General features: G+C 36.4%; 1 protein-coding gene across 1 annotated transcript in view; it reads right to left on the bottom strand.

Moving 5' to 3' along the window:
- Nucleotides 1–27,699, bottom strand: part of COL4A5 (collagen type IV alpha 5 chain) — a 229,980-nt gene that overhangs the window by 122,378 nt on the left and 79,903 nt on the right. The window contains exon 2 of the mRNA XM_020898386.2: nt 7,394–7,453. Coding sequence (XP_020754045.1) covers nt 7,394–7,453 — 60 coding nt within the window. The remainder of the gene's footprint in view (nt 1–7,393; nt 7,454–27,699) is intronic.

Raw genomic sequence — 27,699 nt, 5'->3', positions numbered from 1 at the left:
TCATTAAAAATGGGCCAAAGACTCTATGGGGCTCCCCTGGTGGCTCAGACTGGAAAGAATCAGCCTACAGTACAGGAGACCTGGGATCGATCCCTGGGTCAGGAAGATCCCCTGGAAAAGGGAATGGTTACCCACTCCAGTATTCTTGCCTGGAGAATTCCATGGACAGAGGAGCCTGGAGGGTTACAGTCCACGGGGTCTCAAAGAGACACAACCAAGAGACAGAGACTCACTCACAAAAACTTTAACTGATACCTCACTGAAAAAAGATATATAGATGGCAAATAAGCATATTAAAAAATGCTCCACATCATGTCATCAGGGAAATGGAAATTAAAAAATAACAATGAGATACCTCTACACACCCATTAAAATGGCCAAAATCCAGGGATTGACAATACCAAATGCTGACAAGGATGTGGAGCAACAGGAACTCTCATTCATTACTGGTGGAATGCAAAATGGTGCAGCCACTTTGGAAGACAGTTTGGCAGTTTCTTACAAAACTAAACATACTTTTATCATATGATCTAGCAATCGTGTTCCTTGGTATTTACCCACAGGAGTTTAAAAATTTATGTCCACACAAAAACCTGCATGTGAATGTTTATAGCAGTTTTATTCATAATTGCCAAACCTTAGAAGCAACCAAGATGTCTTTCAGTAGGTAAACAGATAAAACGTGGTGCATCCAAAGGAATATTATTAATATCAGTCCAGAAAGAAACAAGCTATCACACCAGGAAAAGACATGAAGGAAATTTAAATGCATAACACTAATTGAAAGGAGCTAATCTGAAAAGGCTGCATATCATGTAATTCTATCTATATGACATTCTGGAAAAGGTAAAATTGTACCAACAGTAAAAATATCAGTGGTTGCCAGTGGGTACAGGTTGGGGAGAGCAATAGAGGGAGCAGAGTTATTTTTAGGTCAGTGAAAATACTCTGTATGATAATTTAATATGGATGCTTGTTATTATACATGTTTTCAAACACAAAGAAGGTATAACACCAAGAGTGAACGCTAAGATAAAATATAAATTTTGGGTGATAATGACATGTCAATGTAGGTTCATCAACTGTAACAAATGTACCACTATGGTATAGCTGGGGAAGCTATGCATGTGTGGGGGCAGGGCACATATGGGAAATCTGTATCTCTTTCAATTTTTCTATGAACCTAAAACTGCACCAAAAAAATAAAATTTTTTTAAAATATTAAAGGAAATATTATAAATAATAAAAAAATTTCCTTGTCCCCCTTTATGTCTTCCTCCTGCCTCTACTCATAACCCCAGGAAATAACTGATTTGCTTTCCATCACCTGGGATTAATCTGCATTTTTCAAAGTTTTTTATTAATGGAATTATACAGAATATATATTTTGTCTAACTTTTCACTCAGAATAATTACTTTGTGATTTAGAAGTGTGTCAATAGTTCATTCTGTTCTACTGCTGATAGTAGAGTAGTATTCCATTGTATGTATATACATATATCACCCTTGAACAACATCAGGGTCAGGAGTGCCAACCCCTGTGTGGTTAAAAATCTAAGTATAATTTTACAGCTGGTGCTCCAAATCATCAGTTCTGTAACTATGGCTTCTAATCAACTGCAGACTGTATACTACTGTAGTATGTATTTATTGAAATAAATCTGAATATAAGTAGACCCATGAAGTTAAAATCCATGTTGTTCAAGGATCAGCTGTACTACAATTTGCTAAGATTCAATCACATGTTAAAAGGCAGTTGAGTTGATTCCTGTTTCTGGCTATTACAAATAGAGCTACCATGACATCATGTACAAGGATGGCATAGACACATGCTTTCATTTCTCATGGGTAAATAAATGCCTAGGAAGAGAGGGGGTCATATGACAGGTTTATGTTAACCTGTTTAAGAAACTGCCAAACTATTTTCCAAAGTATTTGTATCATTCTAGATCTCTACCAGCAATCTGTGATAATTTCAGTTGCTCCACACCTTTATCTGTATTTGGTATGGTTATGTTCTAATATTTACACATTTCTATAGGCTTATAGTAGTATCTCTTCATAGTTTTATCATACATTTCCCTAATTAATAATGTTGAGTAACTCTTCATGTGTTTACTTGCCACCATCTATATATCTTCTTTTGGGAAGTGTCTTCAAATCTTTTGCCAACTTGTTTTTAATTTAATTTTACTTGGGGATGTTTATTATTTAGTTTTGAGATTTCTTTATATATTCTAGTTTTAAGATTCTTATCAGATAGGTAATTCATTAATATTTTTCCCTAGACTGTGGACTGTCTTTTCATTCTCTTAGTATCTTCAGAAAAGAATACATTCTTGGGCTTCCCTGGTGGCTTAGTAGTAAAGAATCCACCAGCCAATGCAGGAGACATGGGTTCTATCCCTGATCCAGAAAGATCCCACATGTTGCGGAGCAACTAAGCTCATGCCTCACAACTATTGAGTCTGTGCTTTAGAGCCTGGGAAGCCCGTGCACCTTAGAGCCCATGCTCTGCACCAAGAAGAGCCACTGCAATGAGAAGCCCATGCACCACAACTGGAGTGTAGTTCCTGCTCACCACAACTAGAGAAAGCCCGTGCTGCAATAAAGACTCAGCACAGCCAAAAATAAATAAATAAACTTATTTTTTTAAAAAAGATATGTTCTTTATTTTGATGAAGTACATTTATCAGTCAGTCTTTCTTTTACAGATCATGTTTTTGTTGTCATATCTAAGAAATATCTACCTAATCCAAGGTCACAAGGATTTTTTCCTATGTTTTCTTCTGAAAGATTTGTAGACTTAGGCTTTATAGATTAAGGCTTTATATTTAGGTCTATGATCCCATTTTGAGTTAATTTTTGCATATAGTGCAAGCAATGAGTCAAAGTTCATTTTTGTGAATATGCATATCCAGTTCTTCCAGTACTCTTTGTTGTAAAGACCATCTTTTCTTCGCTGAATTGCTTTTGCACTTTTGTCAATAAATCAATTCATCATGCACCTATGGGTCCAGTTATGGACTCTACTGTGTTCCATTCATCTATATGTCTATTTTTTTTGCTATTAGCACACTATCATGTTTACTCTAGTTTTATTCTAAGTCTTGGAATTGTGTAATTCCAGCTTCATTCTTTTAAAAAGCTACGTTACAGAGAAGGCAATGGCAACCCACTCCAGTACTCTTGCCTGGAGAATCCCATGGATGGAGGAGCCTGGTAGGCTACAATCCATGGGGTCGCTAAGAGTCAGACATGACTGAGTGACTTCACTTTCACTTTTCACTTTCATGCATTGGAGAAGGAAATGGCAACCCACTTCAGTATTCTTGCCTGGAAAATCCCAGGGATGGGGGAGCCTGGTGGGCTGCTGTCTATGGGGTTGCACAGAGTTGGACATGACTGACGTGACTTAGCAGCATCAAGGACAAATTTACTGGGAATTCCCTGGTAGTCCAGTGGTTCAAACTCTGCACTTCTACTGCAGGGGACCTGGATTGGAACCCTGGTCAGGGAACTAAGATCTGCATGGCGTGGCCAAAAATAAATAATAACTTTGTCCATTAAAGGTAAAAAAAAATTTTTAAAAAGCTACATTAGCATTTATACCTGAATTTTATTTATTTTTAAAAATATTTATTTATACTGCTGTGTTGGGTCTTAGTTTTGACGTGTGGGATCTTTCATTGCAGCCACAGACTCTCTAGTTGTGGTGTGTGGGCTTAGTTGCTCTGCAGCATGTGGGAACTTAAGTTTCCTGACCAGGGATCAAACCTGAGTACTCTGTATTGCAAGGCAGATTCTTAACCACTGTACCACAAGGAAGTCCCAACACCTGAATTTTGTGCGTACTAAGTAGCTTCAGTCAAGTCCAACTCTTTGTGACCTTATGGACTAGCCCGCCAGGCTCCTCTGTCCATGGGATTCTCCAAGCAAGAACACTGGAGTGGGTTGCCATGCCCTCCTCCAGGGGATCTTCCCAATCCAGGGATCAAACCCAGGTCTCCCACATTGCAGGCAGATTCTTTACCATCTGAGCCACCAGGGAAGCCCCACTTGAATTTTAGAATCAGCTTAATTTCTACAAGAAAAGTAAGAAGGTCTATTAATCTGTATATAAATTTGGAGAGAATTGGCATCTTAGTAATGTTGAGCACTTTAATCCCTAAACATGATATATATCTATGTTAATTCAGGTACTCTTTTATTTCTCTCAACAATATTTTTGTAGTTTTCAGTGCACTGGACTTACATATTTTTGTCTGACTTGCTCCCATGTATTTCAAATTTCTGGTGCTCTTGCAAAAGGCATTTTATAACTCCTATTTCCAAATTTTCATTGTTACGATATATACATATAAATAATCTTTATTGATCTTATCAGGTTTGTTTATTCTGATCTTTCTACACTCACAAAGTTTATGAGCATTTTAGTATTGTTCATCTACAAAAAAAGAGAGTTTTGTTCTTCCATTCTAGTATGGATGCTTCTCCTTTTCTAGTCTTACTGCACTGGCAATGTTGAATAGAAATAGCGAGAACAGACATGTTCCTGATCTTAGAAGAAAGGGATGTAGTCTTTCTCCACTGAATATAATTTTGGCTATAGGGGTTTGGTAGATGCTCCTTAAGATTAAGGAAATCCATTCTATTTCTAGTTTGCTGAGATTTTTATCAGAAATTGATGATGAATTTTGGTAAATGCTTTATTTGTATCTATTGAGATAATTATATGGTGGGCTTATTTATGTTTAAATTTTTTATTTAGTTTTTTAACATGGTGTATTATAATATTTGATTTTCAAATATTAAACCTACCATGCATTACTTGCATAAACCCTACCCTACTTGGTAAGAACATATTATCTGCTTTATATGCCATTGGATCTGATTTGCTAAAATTTTGTTCTTCATTTCTGCAGCTCTATTAATGAGCTATAGTTTAATGATTTTTAACTTTTGTCTTTGGTTTGGTTTTAGGGCTTGTTTCATAAAATTAGTTGGACATCAGTCCTTATCCCTCCACTGTCTGAGTTTATGCAAGACTGATATTGTTTCTTACATAAATGCTTCATATAATTCATCAGTGAAAACTTCTGGACTAGAATTTTTATGTGAGTGTGGGAAGGGTTTGATAATTCAATTTCCTTAGTAGATATATAGCTATTCATATTTTGTTTCATTTAGTTACTTAGTTGGTTAGTGTTAGGTAATGTGTATTTCTCAAGTTATTTGTCCATCTTTCTTCAGTCTTCTTCATTCTGCTGTTAAAAGCCCATCTGGTAAATGGTTCTTTCTCATATTTTGCTTTTCAAATCTAGATTTTTCTTTTCTTTTTTTTTTAACACAATTTCCAGTGCTCTGTTATGATTCTCTATCTGTTCACTTATTATTAGCAGAGTTCCCTTTAAGCCAACAAATATATTTATCCTACCTGCTTTAAATCAGTCTCCCTTTTTAATCATTTAATTTCACTGTCAGTTGCTGATTCATAGTGGCTAAGTTTATGCTATTTAATCATCAGCAATACTTACTTTGTAATTAGTTGTCTAAAAATTCTAACATCTGTGTCATTTCAGAGTTAGTTTTCATTTATTGGTCGTTTTCTTGACTATGGGTCACTTTTACTTGTTACTTCACAGATCTTGTTGTGTTAGTATCTAGTAAGTTTTAATTGCATACTGGACATTGTACTTAATACGTACACACATCCTGGATTCTTTTATATAGTCTGAAAAGTACTGAACATTTGTTTTAGGAAATAGCTAACTCAGCTGAACTAACACTTAAAACTCCATTTTCCTTTCAATGGACAGCAGTTAAATCTGTATTGCCTTATTGCGGCCTTTAAGTGGTTCCTTTCTGCTGGGTTGAATGAATCCTCCTGTATACATATAATGTTCAAGGTTCAATCAAGTATTTGGGTGACATTTGCAAGCAGATATTTGGGCTCTCCATTCTGTAACTCTCTCCATTCCAACATATCTCCCATCATTTTACAGCCATTCTGGCATCCTCAATTCTGTCCTTGACTTCTCAAGCCACTAGGACTGTGGTTTTCTGTCTGCCATCTTACCATCCGTTGCCATGCAGACTGAAAGGTACACCCAGGATAAAAAGGTACATAAGTGCAAACATGCACACTATACTTCCCTTCTTTAAGAGGTAGAATTTGCTCTACTGTTTTCCTACTTTGGTCACTCTCCTATACTACTAAATAGTTGTTGTATTTTGTCCAAAATGTTTACTTCTTAAAAAGAGTTAATCTGATAAAAGTCATTCCTCTAATGTCAGAAATGAATCCCTCTTGGTCTTTTTACCACTACAGAAATTACCTTTACCATAAAACTACTCCCCTCAAACTAATGTTACTCAAATAATGGTTCTGTATAACACTCTTCAATTATTATTAGTAGGTGTTCTGTTGGAAGGAAAGTGGGTTAAATAAAGCTTAGAAATATAGCTTTGCAAAACAAATAGGTTTCTTTACTCCAGGACTTTTAAACACCTTTAATATGCTAGCGTACCTTCTATATGCCTAAATGGAATATGCTCAAGATACTGTCCTGAACTTTTTCTTATATAATTAGTAACATTCAGTGATTCATTCAAAAATATTGAGTTCCAAAGAATGAAGACTAGAGTATGATCACCTTCCTCCAGTACAATTCTTTTTAAGCTACAGTTCACTATCCCTTTTTAAACACATCTAATTTCAGGGTCAGTCACTGATTCCTAGTGGCTAGGTTTATGCTATTTAATCATCACTAATACTTTGTAATCATCATATCTACATAGTAAGGATGCTGTTATGAGAAAAGACGAAAGTAGAGATGCAGCAATCATTAACTTACATGGAGTAGATAAAAATACATGAAATTGCCTAGTATGGTGTCTAGCATAGATTAGTAGCCTGATAAATGTTTTGTTCCTTAAGTGTTTTTTTACTTTCTTTTGCCTATTAAGTCAGTGATTACAAGATTCATCAGAGATTGGCAGACTATAGTTATCAGGCCAAATGCAGTCAGAAGCCCATTTTGTATAGTCTAAAAGCTAAAAATCTTTTTAACATTATTAAAGGACTATTTTTTAAAAAGGAGAAAAACATGTGAAAGAGACCTTATATAGCTCAAAAAGCCTAAAACATTTGCTATTTGGCTTTTTACAGAAAGTGTTTGCTGACTTCTGAGATATAGTCTAATCCTTGTAGTAATCTAAAATAAGCAGCATAGTAAAATTCATTTTACTTAGTTATATTTAATTAATTTATTTATGTATTTATTTTATTATATTCATTTTAATTATATGCTGGGAAGTCCTATTTTTTTTAAAATTAAAATCAGTATTTTATTGGTTTTCTAAATTTTTGAAGGATTAATTCATATCTTACCTTTTCTCCTTTTATACCACTACAGTCACATTTTGATCCTGGAGAACACCCATAGCAAGCCTATAAGGAAGAAGAAGTGGGAGCAAAATCATTAAATATGAACCTAAAAACCAGATTCTGACTTATGGCTCAGATGAATTCAACAATCCAAACTTTTAAAGCAACTACCATAAAAATATCTAAAAGGATAAATACTAAACTATAAGCAATGTTTATCTCTGAGGAATCATCCATCTTTTATTGTATACATTTCTGTTTGAACTCTTTAAAATGAGAAAATACAATAGTATAAAGTGAAAGTCTTTTTAAAAATGAAAAAAAAATCCATACAACTTCCCTTTATTATAATTTTCAGCCCTAAGGAACTCCTTTTTTCTCTTAACATCGCTTGTAAGAAATTACCTCTCAATCTATGTTAGCAAAGACTTTGGCAACTAGCCAAAGATGACTGCCACTTAAAGTCCCTTGATTTTCTGCATTCATTAGCAATCAGGGAGCATGAAATATATACTACCTTTTACCACATTTCTTTCCTTTGCTTCCACTCTTTCATCACTAGTAGCTTAGTCTCTAATACCTCCAAGCTTTAGTTCAGATGCTGTTCCCAGAGCCTAGGTGTCTTAAACAGCCACTACTAACAAGTTCATTCACTCATACTAGGAACTGAAGTCTTGGAGCCAGAAAAATATCCTTCTCCAAAATAAGAACCTATAGGACAAGAAGACAACAGATGATGTCTGCCATTTAGAACTATCCTTTACTCTTGCATGAAGTTGAACTGCTTAGAAAAACAAATAGCAAATAGTTTAACATATGTAGATAGTTCACCATTCATGTAAAATAAGGGGTTATGCTCCTCATCAAATAAAAGACATTTTTATGTGATATAAATATATAAATGAATGTTTATAATGTTCAGACTTGGAAGGCTATGATTTATTTATTTATTTATTTTATTTTTTATTAGTTGGAGGCCAATCACTCCACAATATTGCAGTGGTTTTTGTCATACATTGACATGAATCAGCCATGGATTTACATGTATTCCCCATCCCGGTCCCCCCTCCCACCTCCCTCTCCACCCGATCCCTCTGGGTCTTCCCAGTGCACCAGGCCCGAGCACTTGTCTCATGCATCCAACCTGGGCTGGTGATCTGTTTCACCCTAGATAATATACATGTTTCGATGCTGTTCTCTTGAAACATCCCACCCTCGCCTTCGGGAGGCTATGATTTAAAATGTACCATAGCCTCCTTCCCAACATTCCATGCTTTCCTTTACTCCAGTCATTACCATAGTACCTTCCCCAATTCTTATCAAAGTACTAACCTTGTCCTTCTAAAACTCCTAACACACTCAGTCACAACTAGAAGCCACTCTCACGCTAAGACTCCTTTTCCTAATTGTAACAGCAAATAATAATGACTTGATATTGGGGGAAATCTCTCACTCCCATTGCAAAAAGCTGTTTCAATAAAAGATGTGCATTTGACATTTCTAATGAAACTGTTTTATGTCCATAATTATTCATAGGTGATTAAGTTATACACTCTGGTTTTAGTGTTATGTATCAACTACATTACAGGTTAAATAGACTTATTCAGACTTATTTATTCATCAAACATAAATTGAGCATTACAAGAAGTCAGAAAACACGTTAGGTGTTAATATTGAATAAGGCACAGCTCATTCCAACATATATAACTAATTCAACAAATACATATTGATCACCTGTTATGTGCCAGCCACTTGGTTATGTTAGATGCAGGTAGTGATACAAAGACAGTATAACACTGCTCTCTAATGGGTAGGATAATCCCATACATAAATATTATATTACAATGTGTCAGGAACAGATGTTAATTTAAGATATTTAGTAGTGTTTTGTGCAAACATGAATTCTAGATTCCAAAGTAAAACTTAAAAATTTTAGAGTTTATTGATTCATGAGAGTGGTTATATTCACTGAATTAGACTGTGCATATTAACAGCTTTCAATTACATGCATTAATGGAGGAGTAAAGAATACTGATAATAAAAAATGATTGTAAATCTAAGAATTAATCTTTGACTTTGAAGTGTATATCTGCATTTTAAACATAAATATATTTGCATAGATTTTTGGTTCTGTAAGTAAAAGGTGGTATAACATTCTATTGTCATCTTTCATTAACAGTTCTATCTTTTTATATCTGTATGTTATATATTATATATGTATATTATTTATAATACTGCATGTGTGTGTGTTAGTTGCTCAGTCGTGTCCTACTCTCTGTGACCCCATGGACTGTAGCCCACCAGGCTCCTCTATCCATGGAATTTCCCAGGCAAGAGTGCTGGAGTGGGTTGCCATTTCCTTTTCTAGGGGATCTTCCTGACTCAGTGATCAAACTTGGGTCTCTCGCATGGCAGGAAGATTCTTCACCATCTGAGCCACCAGGGAAGCCCATAATACTGAATATTTTCACTTATATGTGGAATCCAAAAAGTAAAACGAACTAGTATATATAGCAAAAAAGGAAATAAACTCAGATATATTAAATCAGTAGTTACCAGTGGAAGGAAAGAAGAGGGGAGAAGGGACACAGAGATGGGGATTAAGAAGTACGAGCTACTATGGATCAAATAAATAAGCTACTAGTATATATTGAACAACACAAGGAATATAGCCAATATTTTTTAACAACTATAAATGCAGTATAAATTTTAAAATTGTGAATAACTAGGTTGTACACCTGAAACTTATACTGTAAATCAACTATAGCACAGTTAAAAATTTTTTTTAAATTAAAGGAGTTCTACCTTTTTAAAATACAAACTAAGTTCTTGAAAATAATTCAAAGCAACAACCTAATAGGATTTAATCAGTATGGAGAAGACAGTATGCAACTTGTCTTTATAATTGCATTTCTGACTTTTCAGTATCCAACAATATCCTTCAACTTGTAATATAACTGATAAACAAACAATAAAACTTTAGTCATGCATGCCATTTTGGAAGTGATTTTATACAAAGTTTTTCTAAAAATTAATAATCTCATCATTTTGCACTTCTTTATAACTTAACATGTGATTATACTTTAAAGAGGTCACTACTTAAAACATTTGGTGGCTACAGAAAAATCTGCTTGAATTCAATTTGAAATTTTAATTTATATTCTATTTATTCCACCTAGGTTATGAAAATGACTCCAGCACTCAGTTCAAGAAACAAAAGGAAACTGTAATACACAAAGCAACCACTAGATGCCACTTTTCTTACAGTTATAACCGTGATGCGCACAAGGAAATAGCTTCAATTTGACATCTGTTTAATGGAACAATTTATTTTTTATCAATATCTATTAATACTGATTAAATGCTTAATAAGAACCAAGCACAATATTAGGGCTGAGTTGTACAAAAAATAAATGGGTGCTGCCTTTAAGGAACTTCCAATCTAGTAAAACAAAACAAATCAGGCCCAAGCAAATGAAAAGAATACTTAATATAATGCAATAATGATATAGCAGACAACAGGAAGAGAAAAAGCTCCAAGATGCAACAAATATATCCTGATTTTACCTCAGGAACTGATTCACTATGTGACTACAGATAAGTCATTCCTATACCCTAGAGTTCAGGTTTCTCTTTGGTAAAACCACAGAGATAGACAATATAATATCTTTAGGTATTTTCCAGCTTTTATAGTCTGTGATTCAGTAAGATTTACCAAGTGAAAATGAGTTGTATAATCAATAATTGTTATCAAACTTAAGAGACTTCCTTTGAGCTTGGGAGTGTTCCTAATGGCTCTGCAGAAAATTTAAGTAGCTCCACTCCAATTTTTTAAAATGTAGTAGAAATATATCTAGAGGAAAATGGCCATACTAAGCAATAAAATTATAGTACAAATTTTTGTGAACAAAAAACAATATTAAGTACCTCAGTCTAAGGGACTTCTTAAGTCCATAGGGGAGAAGTACTACAGGAGTTATGTTAAAAAAAATACTTTCAAAAACTGTGGAAACACTATTCTACAAAGTCACTGAAGACTGTTGAAGCAAGAAAACCAGTGCAACTATAGCAATGTTGTACACTTTTTAGTGTGGGAGAAAATAATAAAAAGTAAAAAAGAATTTTTATTATCACATAATAAAACATATCATGAAGATACAATAATTAAAACAGTATGGTATGGCTCAAAGAATAGGCAGCTCAATTATCCAAAATACAAACACCAGAAACAGATACACAGACACACACATTTACTATATGATAAAAGTTGGAATATGAGATAGATAGGTCTTCCCTGTAGCTCAAATGATAAAGAATCTGCCTGCAGTGCAGGAGACCTGGGTTCAGTCCCTGGGTTGGGAAGATCCTCTGGAGAAGGGAATGGCAACCCACTCCAGTATTCTTGCCTGGAGAATCCTATAGACAGAGGAGCCTGGTGATTTTTATGGTCTGTGGGATCACAAAGAGTCAGACACGACTGAGTGACTAACACTACTATGAAATAGATGTAAAAATAATGGGCTGTTAACCTTGATGCTGGGCAAGTATAAAAAAACAATAAATTTAGATTTCAGGTTCCTACAGTAAAAAAAAAAAAGATATGAGTTTAAAAGTATAAATAAAAGCAAACTTCTGTATGCATTAGGATCATTTATAAAACCTCACAAAAAATTCAGATACTAGGACCCCATCCTAAAGATTTTGTTTCAGTAAGCTTGAGGTTGGCTATCAGAACCTAAAATTCTAATAAACACTTCTAGGTGATTTTGCTTCAGATGTTCTGAGATATATACTACAAAATAATGGCACAGAGAAATAATATACCAATAATGGAGTTAGGTATCAAGACAGTTTTTATAAAAAACTTTTATGCTTGAAAAGAATGTAAAAATATCTTAAAAACCTCAAAGAGAAGCACAATAGGATTTATCAGGCCAAAATCTAAGGGGGAAGAACTCCAATAAACTGACCATAGAAACTACTTTTGCCCCAAGGGCATTTACCAGACTTGGAGAATTTGAGATTCTTGTTTTTAGTGTAAGGGAGAACCATATACAAAATAACTCGAGAGAATTTTAAGAAAAAGATACTTTGGATCTCAACAAAGAAGAACAAGGGGAAAAGATCCTTGAAAAACTATAACCACAAGCTGGCCATCATACAGATTTGCAATTCAAGTTAGCATTTAGCTGGGTGGCCCATTAACTTCAAACTGTAAATTTTTTTAGAGTAGACTCAAACTGCTTTAACCTCCTAGAGTCTGGACAGAAATGCATATAAATCCTATGCAGAAGAGCATGTGTGTATGCTTAGCAGTGTCAAACTCTTTGCGACCCTATGGACCATGAACTGTAGCCTGCCAGGCTCCTCTGACCATGGGATTCTTCAGGCAAAAACACTGGAGTGGGTTGCATTTCCTCCTCAGGCGTCTTCCTGACTCAGAGAGGCCACGTCTCCTGCATTGGCAGGCAGATTCTTCACCACTGTGCCACCTGGGAAGCCGATAGAAGAGCATATGTTCATATTAAACTTCAGAGAATTAAAAAAATCCTTTTTGAGAGGAAAATAAGTGCTCACATTCAAAAATCACTAAGCATACAAGGAGGCAAAATACCATAAGCAGAAATCAGGAGAAACATGTCATAGCAGAAACTACTCAGCAAAGATTTCAAATATTAGAATTATTAGAAACAAAATACATAGTGACTATTTTTACAATGATGAAAGATTTTTAACTTTAAGATAATAAAAGGACCAGGAAATCATGTAAAAAAGGTAACGGCTAAACTGAAATATAAATTCTAAAAGTAAATCTATGATATTTAAAACTCAATGAATGAGCTTCACAGCAGACTAGATAACAGCTGAAGATAAACTTAGTAAAGTTAACACAATTAAAGTGAAAAGGAATGATCTATAATGTAACATGGAGATGAAACATATGGGAAATGTAAAAGAATAGTTAAGAGACATGGAAGAAAGAGTGAGGTAGTACAGCAAACAGGTAATTTGGGTTATAGAAAGAAGAGGTTAAAGAGGGAAACGGGCAGAGCCAATAGTAGAGATAATGGTGGAAAGTTTTTAAGAACTAATTAAAGACATCTGTGAGTCTAGAAGTCTAGCAGATCCAATGGAAGAAAACTCAAACTCCAAACTAGATGCAAAGTAGGGTTACTTCAGAATATAAAGCCAAAAAAACAAAAAAGCCCTTAAAAGCATCAATAAAGATGCTTCAAGATAAACTGCCTTCAAAAAGGTGACATTTAATTTACAGACAAGTTCTCAGATATTCAACAGAAGACAGAATACCATGAAATTTCATCTTTAATATGCAGAAAGAAAACTGTCAACCCATAGTTTATACCCAGTGAAAATACCTTTCAAGAACAAGATAAAAATACAAGCATTTTTAGACAAACAGAAACTGAGAAAGAATGCCCCTAGCAGGACCTCACAAAAGGAAATTTAAACCTTTTGAATATCTTCTCCTGTGTAACAAAGGAAATACAAATGAAATGGAAGCTTTAAAATACAAAATGGAAATAAGAGAAGAAGTAATACACTTGTGGTTGAATTTTAAAAAATATTAATTATAAAACAAAATTATAAGAATAGATGCAGTGCTCAAAAATACAGTACTAACAGAAAAACAGTGATAAAACAATATAAGTCAGGAGAGGATGAGTGAAGTTAAAGATCCTAATGTCCTTGTAACTGTAAAAAACAAATATGGACACTGATTACTTTAGACTTTGATATGATAAGCATAGAATTCTAATTTCTAGGATAGACATTAAAAGAAGCCAAATTTTCCAAATTATTAGAGAAAGGACAATACTAAAATCCAAGAGAAGAAAAAAGAGAAAGACAGAAACAGAAAGTGCTATCTTAGAAAAGACAATACAATGGCACACTGTGATGAAATAATCAGACATATCTGGAATATGGTACATTATAGAAAAAAACTAAGATGGACTATTCAAAAACTCAGTGCCATGCCATGAGAGAGACGACTTTGTAAATGAGAGCTTGAGGAACTCTATGAATGGTCACCCTAAGGAAACAACAATAAATGATGAAATTTAGGGGGAAAAAATTCTGGATATTGTCTGAAAAACCTACAGCAAATGAAGAAACACTTATTCCAAAAAATTTACTAAATTTCAGTGTGAATAGAAAGAATGTATGGCATTTTAGCCATGACCCACTCCTTTCCTCTCCTCCTGCCCTGCTGAGTTTGACAGAAGCTCCACACAAGGTGGGAAGCAGGCGTGAATGCAGAGCTCCTTTTTCCTCCATCACCCAGTTGAGCATTACAGTAATGCCCAGTTCCAAACTACAGAAGCTCTACTCCAAGCAAGAACAGTTGAGAGTTCTGTGATTCTTGTCTTTCACACAGTCTCAACTCATAAGATAAAAGATCTAACCTCTGGCATGGCAGGCTAAGAGTACTGGACTCAGTCACTCACAGAACAAAGGCTGATGCTAGTGTAATCAAGCGAGGAGACCAGATGTTACTGTCCTTCTCAGTGCCCTGTTCACACTGCAGGGTGTCACTAAAGAAAAGAGGGTCACTGCTTCTGCCATCAGTTCTAGAGCAGTCACAAAGATTTTGTGTGGATGGGTCAGTTGACAGGTAGTTCAGTTCAGTTCAGTCGCTTAGTCGTGTCTGACTCTTTGCAACCCCATGAATCGCAGCACATCAGGCCTCCCTGTCCATCACCAACTCCTGGAGTTTACTCAAACTTATGTCCTCCGAGTCAGTGATGCCATCCAGCCATCTCATCTTCTGTCATCCCCTTCTCCTCCTGCCCCCAATCCTTCCCAGCATCAGGGTCTTTTCCAATGAGTCAACTCTTCGCATAGGTGGCCAAAGTATTGGAGTTTCAGCTTCAGCATCAGTCCTTTCAATGAACACCCAGGACTGATCTCCTTTAGGATGGACTGGGTGGATCTCCTTGCAGTCCAAGGGACTCTCAAGAGTCTTCTCCAACACCACAGTTCAAAAGCATCAATTCTTCGGCACTCAGCTTTCTTCACAGTCCAACTCTCACATCCATACATGACCACTGGAAAAACCACAGCCTTGACCAGACGGACCTTTGTTGGCAAAGTAATGTCTCTGCTTTTTTAATATGCTATCTAGGTTGGTCATAACTTCCCTTCCAAGGAGTAAGCGTCTTTTAATTTCATGACTGCAATCACCATCTGCAGTGATTTTGGAGCCCCCAAAAATAAAGTCTGACACTGTTTCCACTGTCTCCCCATCTATTTCCCATGAGGTGATGGGACCAGATGCCATGATCTTAGTTTTCTGAATGTTGAGCTTTAAGCCAACTTTTTCATTCTCCTCTTTCACTTTCATCAAGAGGCTTTTTAGTTCCTCTTCACTTTCTGCCATAAGGGTGGTGTCATCTGCATATCTGAGGTTATTGATATTTCTCTCTGGCAATCTTCTTGATTCCAGCTTGTGCTTCTTCCAGCCCAGCATTTCTCATGATGTACTCTGCATATAAGTTAAATAAGCAGGGTGACAATATACAGCCTTGACGTACTCCTTTTGCTATTTGGAACCAGTCTGTTGGTCCATGTCCAGCTCTAACTGTTGCTTCCTGACCTGCCATACGGGTTTCTCAAGAGGCAGGTCAGGTGGTCTGATATTCCCATCTCTTTCAGAATTTTCCACAGTTTATTGTGATCCACACAGTCAAAGGCTTTGACATAGTCAATAAAGCAGAAATAGATGTTTTTCTGGAACTCTCTTGCTTTTTCAATGATCCAGCAGATGTTGGCAATTTGATCTCTGGTTCCTCTGCCTTTTCTAAAACCAGCTTGAACATCTGGAAGTTCATGGTTCATGTATTGCTGAAGCCTGGCTTGGAGAATTTTGAGCATTACTTTACTAGCGTGTGAGATGAGTGCAATTGTGTGGTAGTTTGAGCATTCTTTGGGATTGCCTTTCTTAGGGACTGGAATGAAAACTGACCTTTTCCAGTCCTGTGGCCACTGTTGAGTTTTCCAAATTTGCTGGCATATTGAGTGCAGCACTTTTACAGCATCATCTTTTAGAATTTGAAACAGCTCAACTGGAATTCCATCACCTCCACTAGCTTTGTTCATAGTGATGCTTTCTAAGGCCCACTTGACTTCACATTCCAGGATGTCTGGCTCTAGGTGAGTGATCACACCATCATGATTATCTGGGTTGTGAAGATCTTTTTTGTACAGTTCTTCTGTGTATTCTTGCCACCTCTTCTTAATATCTTCTTCTTCTGTTAGGTCCATACCATTTCTGTCCTTTATCAACCCATCTTTGCTTGAAATGTTCCCTTGGTATCTCTAACTTTCTTGAAGAGATCTTTAGTCTTTCCCATTCTGTTGTTTTTCTCTATTTGTTTGCCCTGATTGCTAAGGAAGGCTTTCTCATCTCTCCTTGCTATTCTTTGGAATTCTGCATTCAAACAGGAATATCTTTTCTTTTCTCCTTTTCTTATAACTTCTCTTCTTTTCACAGCTATTTGTAAGGCCTCCTCAGACAACCATTTTGCCTTTTTGCATTTCTTTTCCATGGGGATGGTCTTGATCCCTGTCTCCTGTATAATGTCATGAACCTCTGTCCATAGTTCATCAGGCACTCTGTCTATCAGATCTAGTCCCTTAAATCTATTTCTCACTTCCACTGTATAGTCATAAGGGATTTGATTTAGGTCATACCTGAATGGTCTAGTGGTTTCCCCTACTTTCTTCAATTTAAGTCTGAATTTGGCAATAAGGAGTTCATGATCTGAGCCACAGTCAGAAAGAGTTGACAGGTAGGGAGACCATAAAAACAAAGATCTCTGAAGGTCTCCCTAAGGGAACTGACATTACCTGGAACAAATGTGGGGAATTTTAAACCAAAGGGCACTTTCAAAAACAACAGAAATTTTGGTGGCAAACAATTAAGAAGAAGCAGTTAGCTTCATGAGAACAAGTCAAACCACAGATCAGCTACAATTTACCAAAGATAACTGGAGAAAGAGAAAAATAAGAAGAGAAGCCCTGAGATTAGAACAAGTCTCAAAGATTTGGCTTCAAAGATTAACTTCTGAAACAGGCCCAAAATTAACTGGAGAAAATTAACTCAGGACCTGGAGCAATGCATGCCCAAACACACTGTCAAAAACAATACAGCCACTAGTAAGTAATCAGTGAAGGTTTATAGCTGGGTAAGATACCAACAAAGGAAATCACCTTAAGAGAAAGCGCAGGGGAAAAAAACCATCAAAGAGAACTCTGATAAATACACAGTAATATCAAGGTGACTGTGAACATGTCTAAGGCTACAACCTTTGGGTAGTGACATCAGATGCTGTACCATGTGGGGAAAAAGAGACCTCAATCAAATAGTCTAGCAAACTCATTGAAAAAATGGACAAGCCCTGGAAAGGAGGAGAATCAATAATCAGACTGGCTAAAATACATTACCTAAAATGTCCACATTTCAACAAAAGACAGTAAGGCACATAAAGAAACAGGAAAGTATCCCATACAAAAGGGGAAAAAAAACAAGCAATAGAACTACTTATCACAGGGCTGAGATGATGAAATTAGTGCACAAAAATTTCAAAGCACCCATTATACAAATATGTTCAAAGAATTAAAGGAAACAATGTTTAAAGAAGTATAATGATAATATCTCAACTAATAGATAATATCAATAAAGAAACATACTTAAAAGAACAAATGGAATTCTGGAATTGAAAAATAAAAGAAAACTAAAAAGAAAAATTCATTAGAAGGGCTCAACAATATATTTGAACTGGTAGAAGAAACAATCAATGAACTTTAAAATAGATAGATAACAATCATGCAACCTGAACAACAGGAAGGAAAACAAGGAAGAAAAATAAACAGAACCTCAGAGAAGTATAGGGCATCATTGAGGGCACCATCTTATATGTAATGAGAGTAACAGAAAGAGAAGAGACAGAAAAAGTAGGAGAAAAAATAATAGAAGAGGACTTCCCTAGGGGTCCAGTGGTTAAGACTCCACCTGTCAATGCAAGGGACACAGGTTCAATTCCCCGGTCCAGGAAGATCCCACATGCCACAGGGCAACTAAGCCCACGAGCCACAACTACTGAGCCCATGTGCCACAACTACTGAAGCCCTCATGCTCTAGAGCCCATGCTTTGCCACAAAAAAAGCCACCACAATGAGATGTCTGCACATGGCAATTTAAAGAGTAGCCCCTGCTTGCCACAACTAGAGAAAAGCCTGTGCACAGCAACAAAGACCCAGCACAGCCAAGAAAAAAAAAAATAGACGAAATAATGGCTAAAAATGAACTACATACATAATATCATGGTAAAAATATTCAAAAACGAGGACAATGAAAAAGTCTTGAAAGCAGCAAGAGAAAAATGGCATTCTCTAGCACTGAATTCCAGAAAGATTAACAAATATTATCTCAGAAACAACAGATACCCGAAGACAGTAGACAGCATATAAAAGTACTCAAAGACAAAACCTATTAACCAAGAATCTTATATCCAGCAAAGCTATCTTTGGAACACAAAGGTGAAACAAAGACATTCCCAGATAAACAAAAGCAAACAGATTTTATTGCAATCAGACATACTCTACAAAAACTACAACAGGAAATTGTTCATGCTGGAAAAAAGTGAATCCAGACAGTAATTTGAAGCCACAGGAAAAAAGAAAAGGAACGTTGTTATACACAACTATATAATTGTAAGGGCTCCCCACATGGTTCAGTGGTAAAGAATCCACCTGAAATGCAGGGGATGTGGGTTCAATCCCCCCTGGGTTGGGAAGATCACCTGGAGACAGGAATGTCAACCCACTCCAGTGTTCTTGCCTGAAAATTCCATGGACAGAAGGGCCTGGTGGGCTACAGTCCATGGGGTTGCAAAGAGCTGGGCATGACTAAGCAACTGAGCACAGCACAGCACATATAACTATAAAAGGCAGTAAAAACACATATTTCTATATCTTTCTTCTCTTAACTGACTTAAAAAGCAATTACATAAAACGTGGTATAATGGGTTGGGCCTATAACATATAGAAAGGTAACATATTTGACAATAATATAACTAAAGAGGCTGTGAGAGCAATGTATTGAAATAATTTATAACAGATAATAATGTGAATCCAAATGAACAAAAAACCCAGAAAAGTTATATAAGAAGTTCAGTATAACAAACTACATAGCCTTCCTTTCCTTGCTTTTCTCAGTTTCTTTAAAGACATAAAGTTATACAACATTCTAATTTCAATTAAAATATTTTATTTTTAAGTTTCTAACATACAAAGATGTAATATGTATAATAATAGGAGGAGGAAAAGAGAATAAAACACCACAGAAGTAATATTTCTATATTTTACTGGAATTCAGTTGCTATATTTTAAGTAGATTATGATAGGTTATGATACCCATTGTAAGCCCTAGAGCAACCATAAAGAAAACTAAAAAAAAAAGCAGTGAAGAAAAACATTAAAGAAAATTTTGTATTTAACTAGAAAATATCCACTCAGAAAAGAAGGTAATAAAAGAGGAATAGGAGGAAGAAGAAAACAGCAACATGGATGAGAAATACAGAAAACAAAAAGTAAAATGGCAGACAAAATCCAATCATATCAATAATAACATTGAATGTGAATGGATTAAACAAGCCAATCAAAATTCAGAAATTTTCAGACTATATAAAAAAGCAAGATCCAATGATGTCTACAGGAGAACACATTAGATCAAAACATACAAAAAGACAACATAAAACAATGGAAATAATACAATCACCCAAATAGCAACAGAAATGGACTGAATATTTGTTCCCAGAAATGGACTAAATATTTGTTCCCTATCCCTACAAATTCATGCTGAGATGCCAATTCCAATGTTATGATATTTAGAGGTGAGGCTTTGTGGAGATACTTAGATCATGAGGGTATGGTCCTCATGAGTAGGATTAGTTTCCTTATAAGAAGCCAAAGGGCACCCAACCCTCTTTCTGTCATGTGAGGATACAAGAAGTCAGCAGTTTGCAACATGGGCTCTCTCCAGAACATGATCATGCTGGCAGCTTGATATGGAAGTCCCACCCTCCAGAAATGTGAGAAATATATTCCTGCTGTTTATAAGCCACCTAATTTGTGGTAGCTCAATTTCCTGGGTAGCTCAGCTAATAAAGAATCTGCCTGTAATGCTGGAGACCCTGGTTCGATTTCTGGGTTGGGAAGTTCCCCTGGAGAAGGGATAGGCTACCCACTCCAGTATTCTTGGGCTTCCCTGGTGACTCAGATGGTAAAGAGTCCACCTGCCAATGCAGAAGATGTGGGTTTGATCCCTGGGTTGGGAAGATTCCCTGGAGAAAGGAATGGCAACCCACTCCAGTATTCTTGCCTGGAGAAATCCCATGGACAGAGGAGCTTGGCAGGCTACAGTCCACGGGGTCACAAAGTCAGACACAACTGAGTGACTAAGCACAGCAGTTTGTGGTCTTTTATCATACAGCACAAACTGATAGCAACCATAACAAAGCTGTAGTGGATATACTAACAGACAAAATATATAATAAAACAAAAAACATTACTAGAGATAAAAAGGACATTTTATAATGAAAAAAGAGTCAACGTATCAGAAAGACATTACAAGTAGAAACATAGATGCACCTAGCAAAAGAACCCCAAAATACAAGAAACAAAACTGACAAGTTAGAAATAGACAATTCAACAACAGCTGGATTGTCTTCAATAATGGGTAAAATAGCAAGGCAGAAAATCAACAAGGAAATAGAGGACTTGAGCAACAACATAAATCAGCTAGACCTAACAGACATCTATTCAACCCTCTACCCGAGAAGAGTATAATGTACATTCTGAGGGTAAGGGTGGGATGATATGGGAGAATGGCATTGAAACATGTAAATTATCATATGTGAAATGAATCGCCAGTCCAGGTTTGATGCATGATACAGGATGCTCGGGGCTGGTGCACTGGGATGACCCAGAGGGATGGGATGGGGAGGGAGGTGGGAGAGGGGTTCAGGATGGGGACACATGTACATCCATGGCAGATTCAAGTCAATGTATGGCAAAACCAATACAATGTTGTAAAGTAAAAAAAAAAAAAAAAGAATGAATAGGACATTCTCCAGGATAGCTTATATGCTAAGTCTTATAAAATCAACTTTAATAAAAGTAAAAGAACTGAAATCAAAGTATGTTTTTCCATGACAATGGAATGAAATTATAAATGAATAACAGGGAAAATTGGAACATTTACAATAATGCAGAAAATAAACAAATTGTTCCAAATTAACCTTTGGGTCAAAAGAGAAATAACAGGTTATATTAGTACTCTTATAAAAAATATTTTAAAAATACCAGAAAATACGACAGCATATGAAATGCATTTAAAACTGTTTAGAAGAAAATTTATAGGAGTAAACGACTATATTAAAAAAGATGTCAAGTCAATAAACTAATTTTCCACCTTTAGACTCAGCAATTCCACACCCAGATATATGCCTAAGCAAAAGAGAAACAGAACACAAACACATACATGAATGTTCATAGTATTCACAATTGCCTAAAAACTATTGAAAAAAAATGTCCATCAACTGATAGACTGGTAGGTAAAATGAAATATATGTGTCTGGTGGAATATTATTTGGCAATGAAGAGGAATGAAGTACCGATGCATACTACAAACATGGATGAACTTTGAAAACATTATGCTAAATGAAAGAAGCCAGACACCAAAGACCACATGTTGCCTGACTCTATTTACATGAAATGTCCAGAGTAGACAGCCCTCTAGAAACAGCAACTAGATTGGCGGTTACCTAGGTCTGGGTGGTTGCAGAGTCATGGGGAGTGTGGATTTCTTTTGGGGTTGACAAAAACGTTCAAAAATGAATTTCAGTGATTGTTGCACAACTTTGTAAATATTCAAAAAACCCACTGAATTGTGAACTTTAAGTGAACAAATTGTATGTAAATTATCTCAGTGAAGCTGTTAACAATCAGTGTCATAAAATAAAATGTGAGAAAACCACTCTGTCAAAAACTGTGAAGGGTCTGAGATTTTTCTTTACTTAGAAGCAAACAAGTTAGCCTGACATAGTTTCATGGATGCTGTCAGAAAATACAAAACTTTTTTGACCAGACACAACACATAATTTATTACTTACAGGAACAGCCTAGGCTTCCCTGAGCCCCAGTTCCCATAGGCTGACATGAAGAGGACAAGATAATGCCTTCACATACACATTATTGTCACAAGAAATAAACCGAGTGTTCAGGGATCCTGCATATTTTATAATGGGAAGCAAGCTTTCTTGACAATTGCTGAGATTTTATCTTTACTACACTGGACAGGAAAGAAATCTGGATTTCACTCCAAAGGGAGATACTATCTTTATTTTCCAAGGTGTTCACTATATAAATATCCTTGAAAAGATCCATGGAAAATTTTCTTCCAACTCATCCCATACTTTTAGAAACTTAATTCCAGATTTTTAAGAACTTTTAAAAACTTAAGAAAACAAATGTCATACATGAACAGCTATGAAATGTTTTTAGGACCATCTGAATATGACTTGACTATTAAGCTATACTTTAAAATCGTTAACTTCTTTAAGTGTGACAATGATGTGTTGATACAGTATAATGTTCTTTTCCTCTGCTAAGGCATGAAACATGCTGAGATATTCAGGTTTATAACATCATGATGTCTGAAAATTATTTCTGAATCATTTAGAAAAAGTGCGTACACACAGATTTTTTTTTAAAGTCACTAAGTGGACTTATATAATCATTAAATACACGCACACACAGATGTTAGAGATAACACAAAAATATAAAGCAAATATGGCAAAATGACAGGTATTGAATCTAGAGGGAAAATACACTTGTAATTCATTAAAATTTCTTTCAGCTTTTTGAAATTATTGTTATTAAAAAGTTAGGTTTGAAAAAAAATAAAAAGTTAGGTTTGTAAGTACACTGTTTAAAAAAATACTCAAGAGGCAAGTATTCTCAGACTGCAGAAAACTGGGTAAACTGCAACACGTATGCTGTTTTGGACACTAAAAACAAAGTTACAAGAAAAGATTCAGAGAAGATGAGAAAAGTTATACAAATAATAAAGAAAACTTATATAGCTATGTTCAGTTCAGTTCAGTCATTTAGTCGAGTCTGACTCTTTGCGACCCCATGGACTGCAGCACGCCAGGCTTCCCTGTCCATCACCAACTACCAGAGCTTACTCAAACTCATGTCCATCAAGTCAGTGATGCCATCCAACCATCTCATCCTCTGTCTTCCCCTTCTCCTCCCAACTTCAATCTTTCCCAGCATCAGGGTCTTTTCTAGTGAGTCAGTTCTTCTCATCAGGTGGCCAAAGTATTGGAGTTTCAGCTTCAACATTAGTCCTTCCAATGAATATTCAGGACTGATTTCCCTTAGGATGGACTGGTTGGATCTCCTTGCAGTCCAAGGGACTCTCAAGAGTCTTCTCCAACACCACAGTTCAAAAGCATCAATTCTTCGGCGCTCAGTTTTCTTCACAGTCCAACTCTCACATCCATACATGACTACTGGAAAAACCATAGCTTTGACTAGATGGACCTTTGTTGGCAAAGTAATATCTCTGCTTTTTAATATGCTGTCTAGGTTGATCATAGCTTTTCTTCCAAGGAGCAAGCGTCTTTTAATTTCATGGCTATAGTCACCACTTGCAGTGGTTTTGGAGACCCAAAAATAAAGTCTCTCAATGTTTCCATTGTTTCTCCATCTATTTGCCATGAAGTGATGGGACTGGATGCCATGATCTTAGTTTCCTGAATGCTGAGTTTTAAGCCAACTTTTTCACTCTCCTCTTTCACTTTCATCAAGAGGCTCTTTAGTTCTTCTTTGCTTTCTGCCATAAGGGTGGTGTCATCTGAATATCTGAGGTTATTGATATTTCTCCTAGAAATCTTGATTCCAGCTTGTGCTTCATCCAGCCCAGCATTTCTCATGATGTACTCTGCATATAAGTTAAATAAGCAGGGTGACAACGTGCAGCTTCGACGTACTCCTTTCCCTATTTGGAACCAGTCTGTTATTCCATGTCCAGTTCTAACTGTTGCTTCCTGACATGCATACAGATTTCTCAGGAGGCAGGTCAGGTGATCTGGTATTCCCATCTCTTTCAGAATTTTCCACAGTTTGTTGTGATCTACACAGTCAAAGGCTTTGGCATAGTCAATAAAGCAGAAATAGATTTTTTTTCTGGAACTCTCTTGCTTTTCTGATGATCCAACAGATGTTGGCAATTTGATCCCTGGTTCCTCTGCCTTTTCTAAATCCAGCTTGAACATCTGGAAGTTCATGGTTCATGTACTGTTGAAGCATAGCTTGAAAAATTTTGAGCATTACTTTGCTAGTGTGTGAGATGAGTGCAATTGTGTGGTAGTTTGAGCATTCTTTGGCATTGCCTTTCTTTGGATTGGAATGAAAACTGACCTTTTCCAGTCCTGTGGCCACTGCTGAGTTTCCAAATTTGCTGGCATATTGAGTGCAGCACTTTCACAGCATCATCTTTTAGGATTTGAAATAGCTCAACTGGAATTCCATCACCTCCACTAGCTTTGTTCATAGTGATATTTTCCAAGGTCCACTTGACTTCACATTCCAGGATGTCTGGCTCTAGGTGACTGATCACACCATCGTGGTTACTCAGGTCATGAAGATCTTTTCTATATAGTTCTCTGTATTCTTGTCACCTCTTCTTAATATCTTCTGCTTCTGATAAGTAACATACACCTATGCTACTTTCAGACAAAATAGACTTTAAGGCAAAAAGCATTACATAAGATAAAAGCCTCACTTCAGAATAATAAAAGGTTTTGTTCAAAAGAAATACACTTTAAAAGAAAAACAACTAAATTTGTATATCCTGATAAAATCCTAAAATATATAGTTAAATGGTCCAGATTTACAAGGAGAAATAGACAAATCCACAATCACAGTTGCAAATTTTAAACAGATCTCTGTGAAGGTGTAGAAAGATTTGAACATGATTATAAACTTGGTCTAATCAACATAAATAAAACACTGTGCCCATCAAATGTAGAACACACATTCTTTTAGGCTCGCTATGGATATTTTTTAAAATAATTTTATTTATTTATTATTAACTCTCCTGGGTCTTCATTGCTGCATGGGCTTTTCTCTAGTTGCAGTTAGTGGGAGCTACTCTCTAGTTACTGTGTGTGGGCTTCTCATCATGGTGGATTCTCTTGTTATAGACCACAGGCTCTAGGGTATGCGGGCTTTAGTAGTTGTGGTATGTGGGGTCAGTAGTTGTGGCTTCCAGGCTCTAGAGCAATGGGTCAACAGCTGTGGTGAAGAGGCTGAGTTGTCCCACAGCATGTGGGATCTTCCCAGATCAGAGATGGAACCCATGTCCCTTGAACTGGCAGACAGATCCCTCACCACTGAGCCCACACCCTGGGTATTTACAAAAGCTGGCCATAAACAGGGCTTTAAGGTTAGTTGAAATATATCTCAAAGGAATGGTTTCACACAGGACATGATATCTGACTATCATGCAATTAAGCTATAACAAATAATTTAAATCTAACCAAACTCTTCCAGACAATGAACAGAAGAGGAAGAATAAAGCTAACATAGCCTTGATGTCAAAATTAAATAAGACTGAATGTGAAAAGCAAATGACAGTTTAATTTTACCAATGAATATTTATGTAAAAATCCTAAATAAATTATGACAAAGTTGGATTTAACTCAAGCTTTAACAATTATTGAAAAGGAAAAAAAGTTTGGAAAAAAAGATACAAAAAATGTCATTCACAGGTGATCTGATTGTACAGATAGAAAACTTTTTAGAAATATACAGAGAAGTTAGAATTAATAGTGTTTACCAAAGTTGCTAGGTTTAAATCCAATAAATGAAAGTGAATTATATTTTTATATATTATCAATATAATAAGAAAATAAAAAGGCCACTTATGATGATGTCCCAAGTGTATCTCCCAGGAAAAATGTAAGGGAATGAGATACAGTGCAGTTTTTTAAAGAAACAAAGGTCATTAGAAATACATTATGAAAACAGAAGAAATGGAATTAGAGACTCTGAGGAAAAGATCAACACAATAAAAAAAGAAATACAGGTATTGGCAGGAGACATGATGGAGAAGGAGAATGACTTGAGCTTACCTTCTCTGATGAAAAAAACCAAAATCACAACTAACTGCTAAATAACCATCAACAAAAAAGACTAGAACCTACCAAAAAAGATACTCTATATCCAAAGACAAAAAAGCCACAACAAGATTGTAGGAAGGGTGCTTTCACAATATAACCAAATTCCATACACACTGGAATGCATGACAAACAAACAAGAAAGTAATTACATTGCAGAGGTTCTCTCACAGGAGTGAGTGTTCTAAGCCCCATGACAGGCTCCAGAGTCTAGGGGTCTGGCATTGGGAGGAACAGCCCCCAGAGCATTCGGCTTTTGAGGTCAGCAGGGCTTGAATGCAGAAGCTCCACAAGACTTAGGGGAAACAGAGACTCCACCTGTGGAGGGCACACACAAGTTTTCACATGCGCTGGAACCCAGGGGAAAGCAGTGACTCCATAGAAGCCTGAGCCAGATATAATTGCAGGTCATGCAGGTCTTTTGGGGAAGCAGGGGTCAGCTGTGGCTCACTGTGTGGGCAATGACAGTGGTGGCAGAGGCCCAAGGGAATATTCATCTGTGCAAGCTCTCCAGGATGTCACCATTTGGGCCCTGATACCTGGCCCTACCTGACAGCTTGCAGGCTCCAGTGCTGGGATACCTCAAGCCAAATAACAAACAGGGTGGGAACACAGCCTCATCCATTAAAGATAAGCTGCCTAAAGTGCATCTGAGTGCACAGATGTCTCTAAACATACCACTTGACATGGCCCTGCCCAGAAGGGCAACAAAACCCAGCTCTACCAACCAGTGGACAGGCACCAGTGGCTCCCACCAAGAAGCCCGTATAAGCATCTGGACCAAGCTCATCCACCAGGGGGCAGACAGCAGAAGAAAGAGGAGCCACAAACCTGCAGCCTGAGAAATGGAGACCACAAACATATAAAGTAAGACAAAATGAGACAGCAGAAAAATGTGTTCCAGAAGAAGGAACATAAATTCTCAGAACAACTAAGTGAAGTGGAGACAGGCAACCTGCCTAAAAGAGAATTAAGAGTAATAATAGTAAAGATGATCCAAGCATAGACCAAGAAATACACAAAATGCTTAACAAA

Source organism: Odocoileus virginianus, unplaced genomic scaffold (genome assembly GCF_023699985.2).
Source record: "Odocoileus virginianus isolate 20LAN1187 ecotype Illinois unplaced genomic scaffold, Ovbor_1.2 Unplaced_Scaffold_1, whole genome shotgun sequence".
Classification (NCBI taxonomy): Eukaryota; Metazoa; Chordata; class Mammalia; order Artiodactyla; family Cervidae; genus Odocoileus; species Odocoileus virginianus.
Note: the sequence above shows the minus strand (reverse complement) of the source record. Positions and strands in the feature narration are given on the sequence as shown.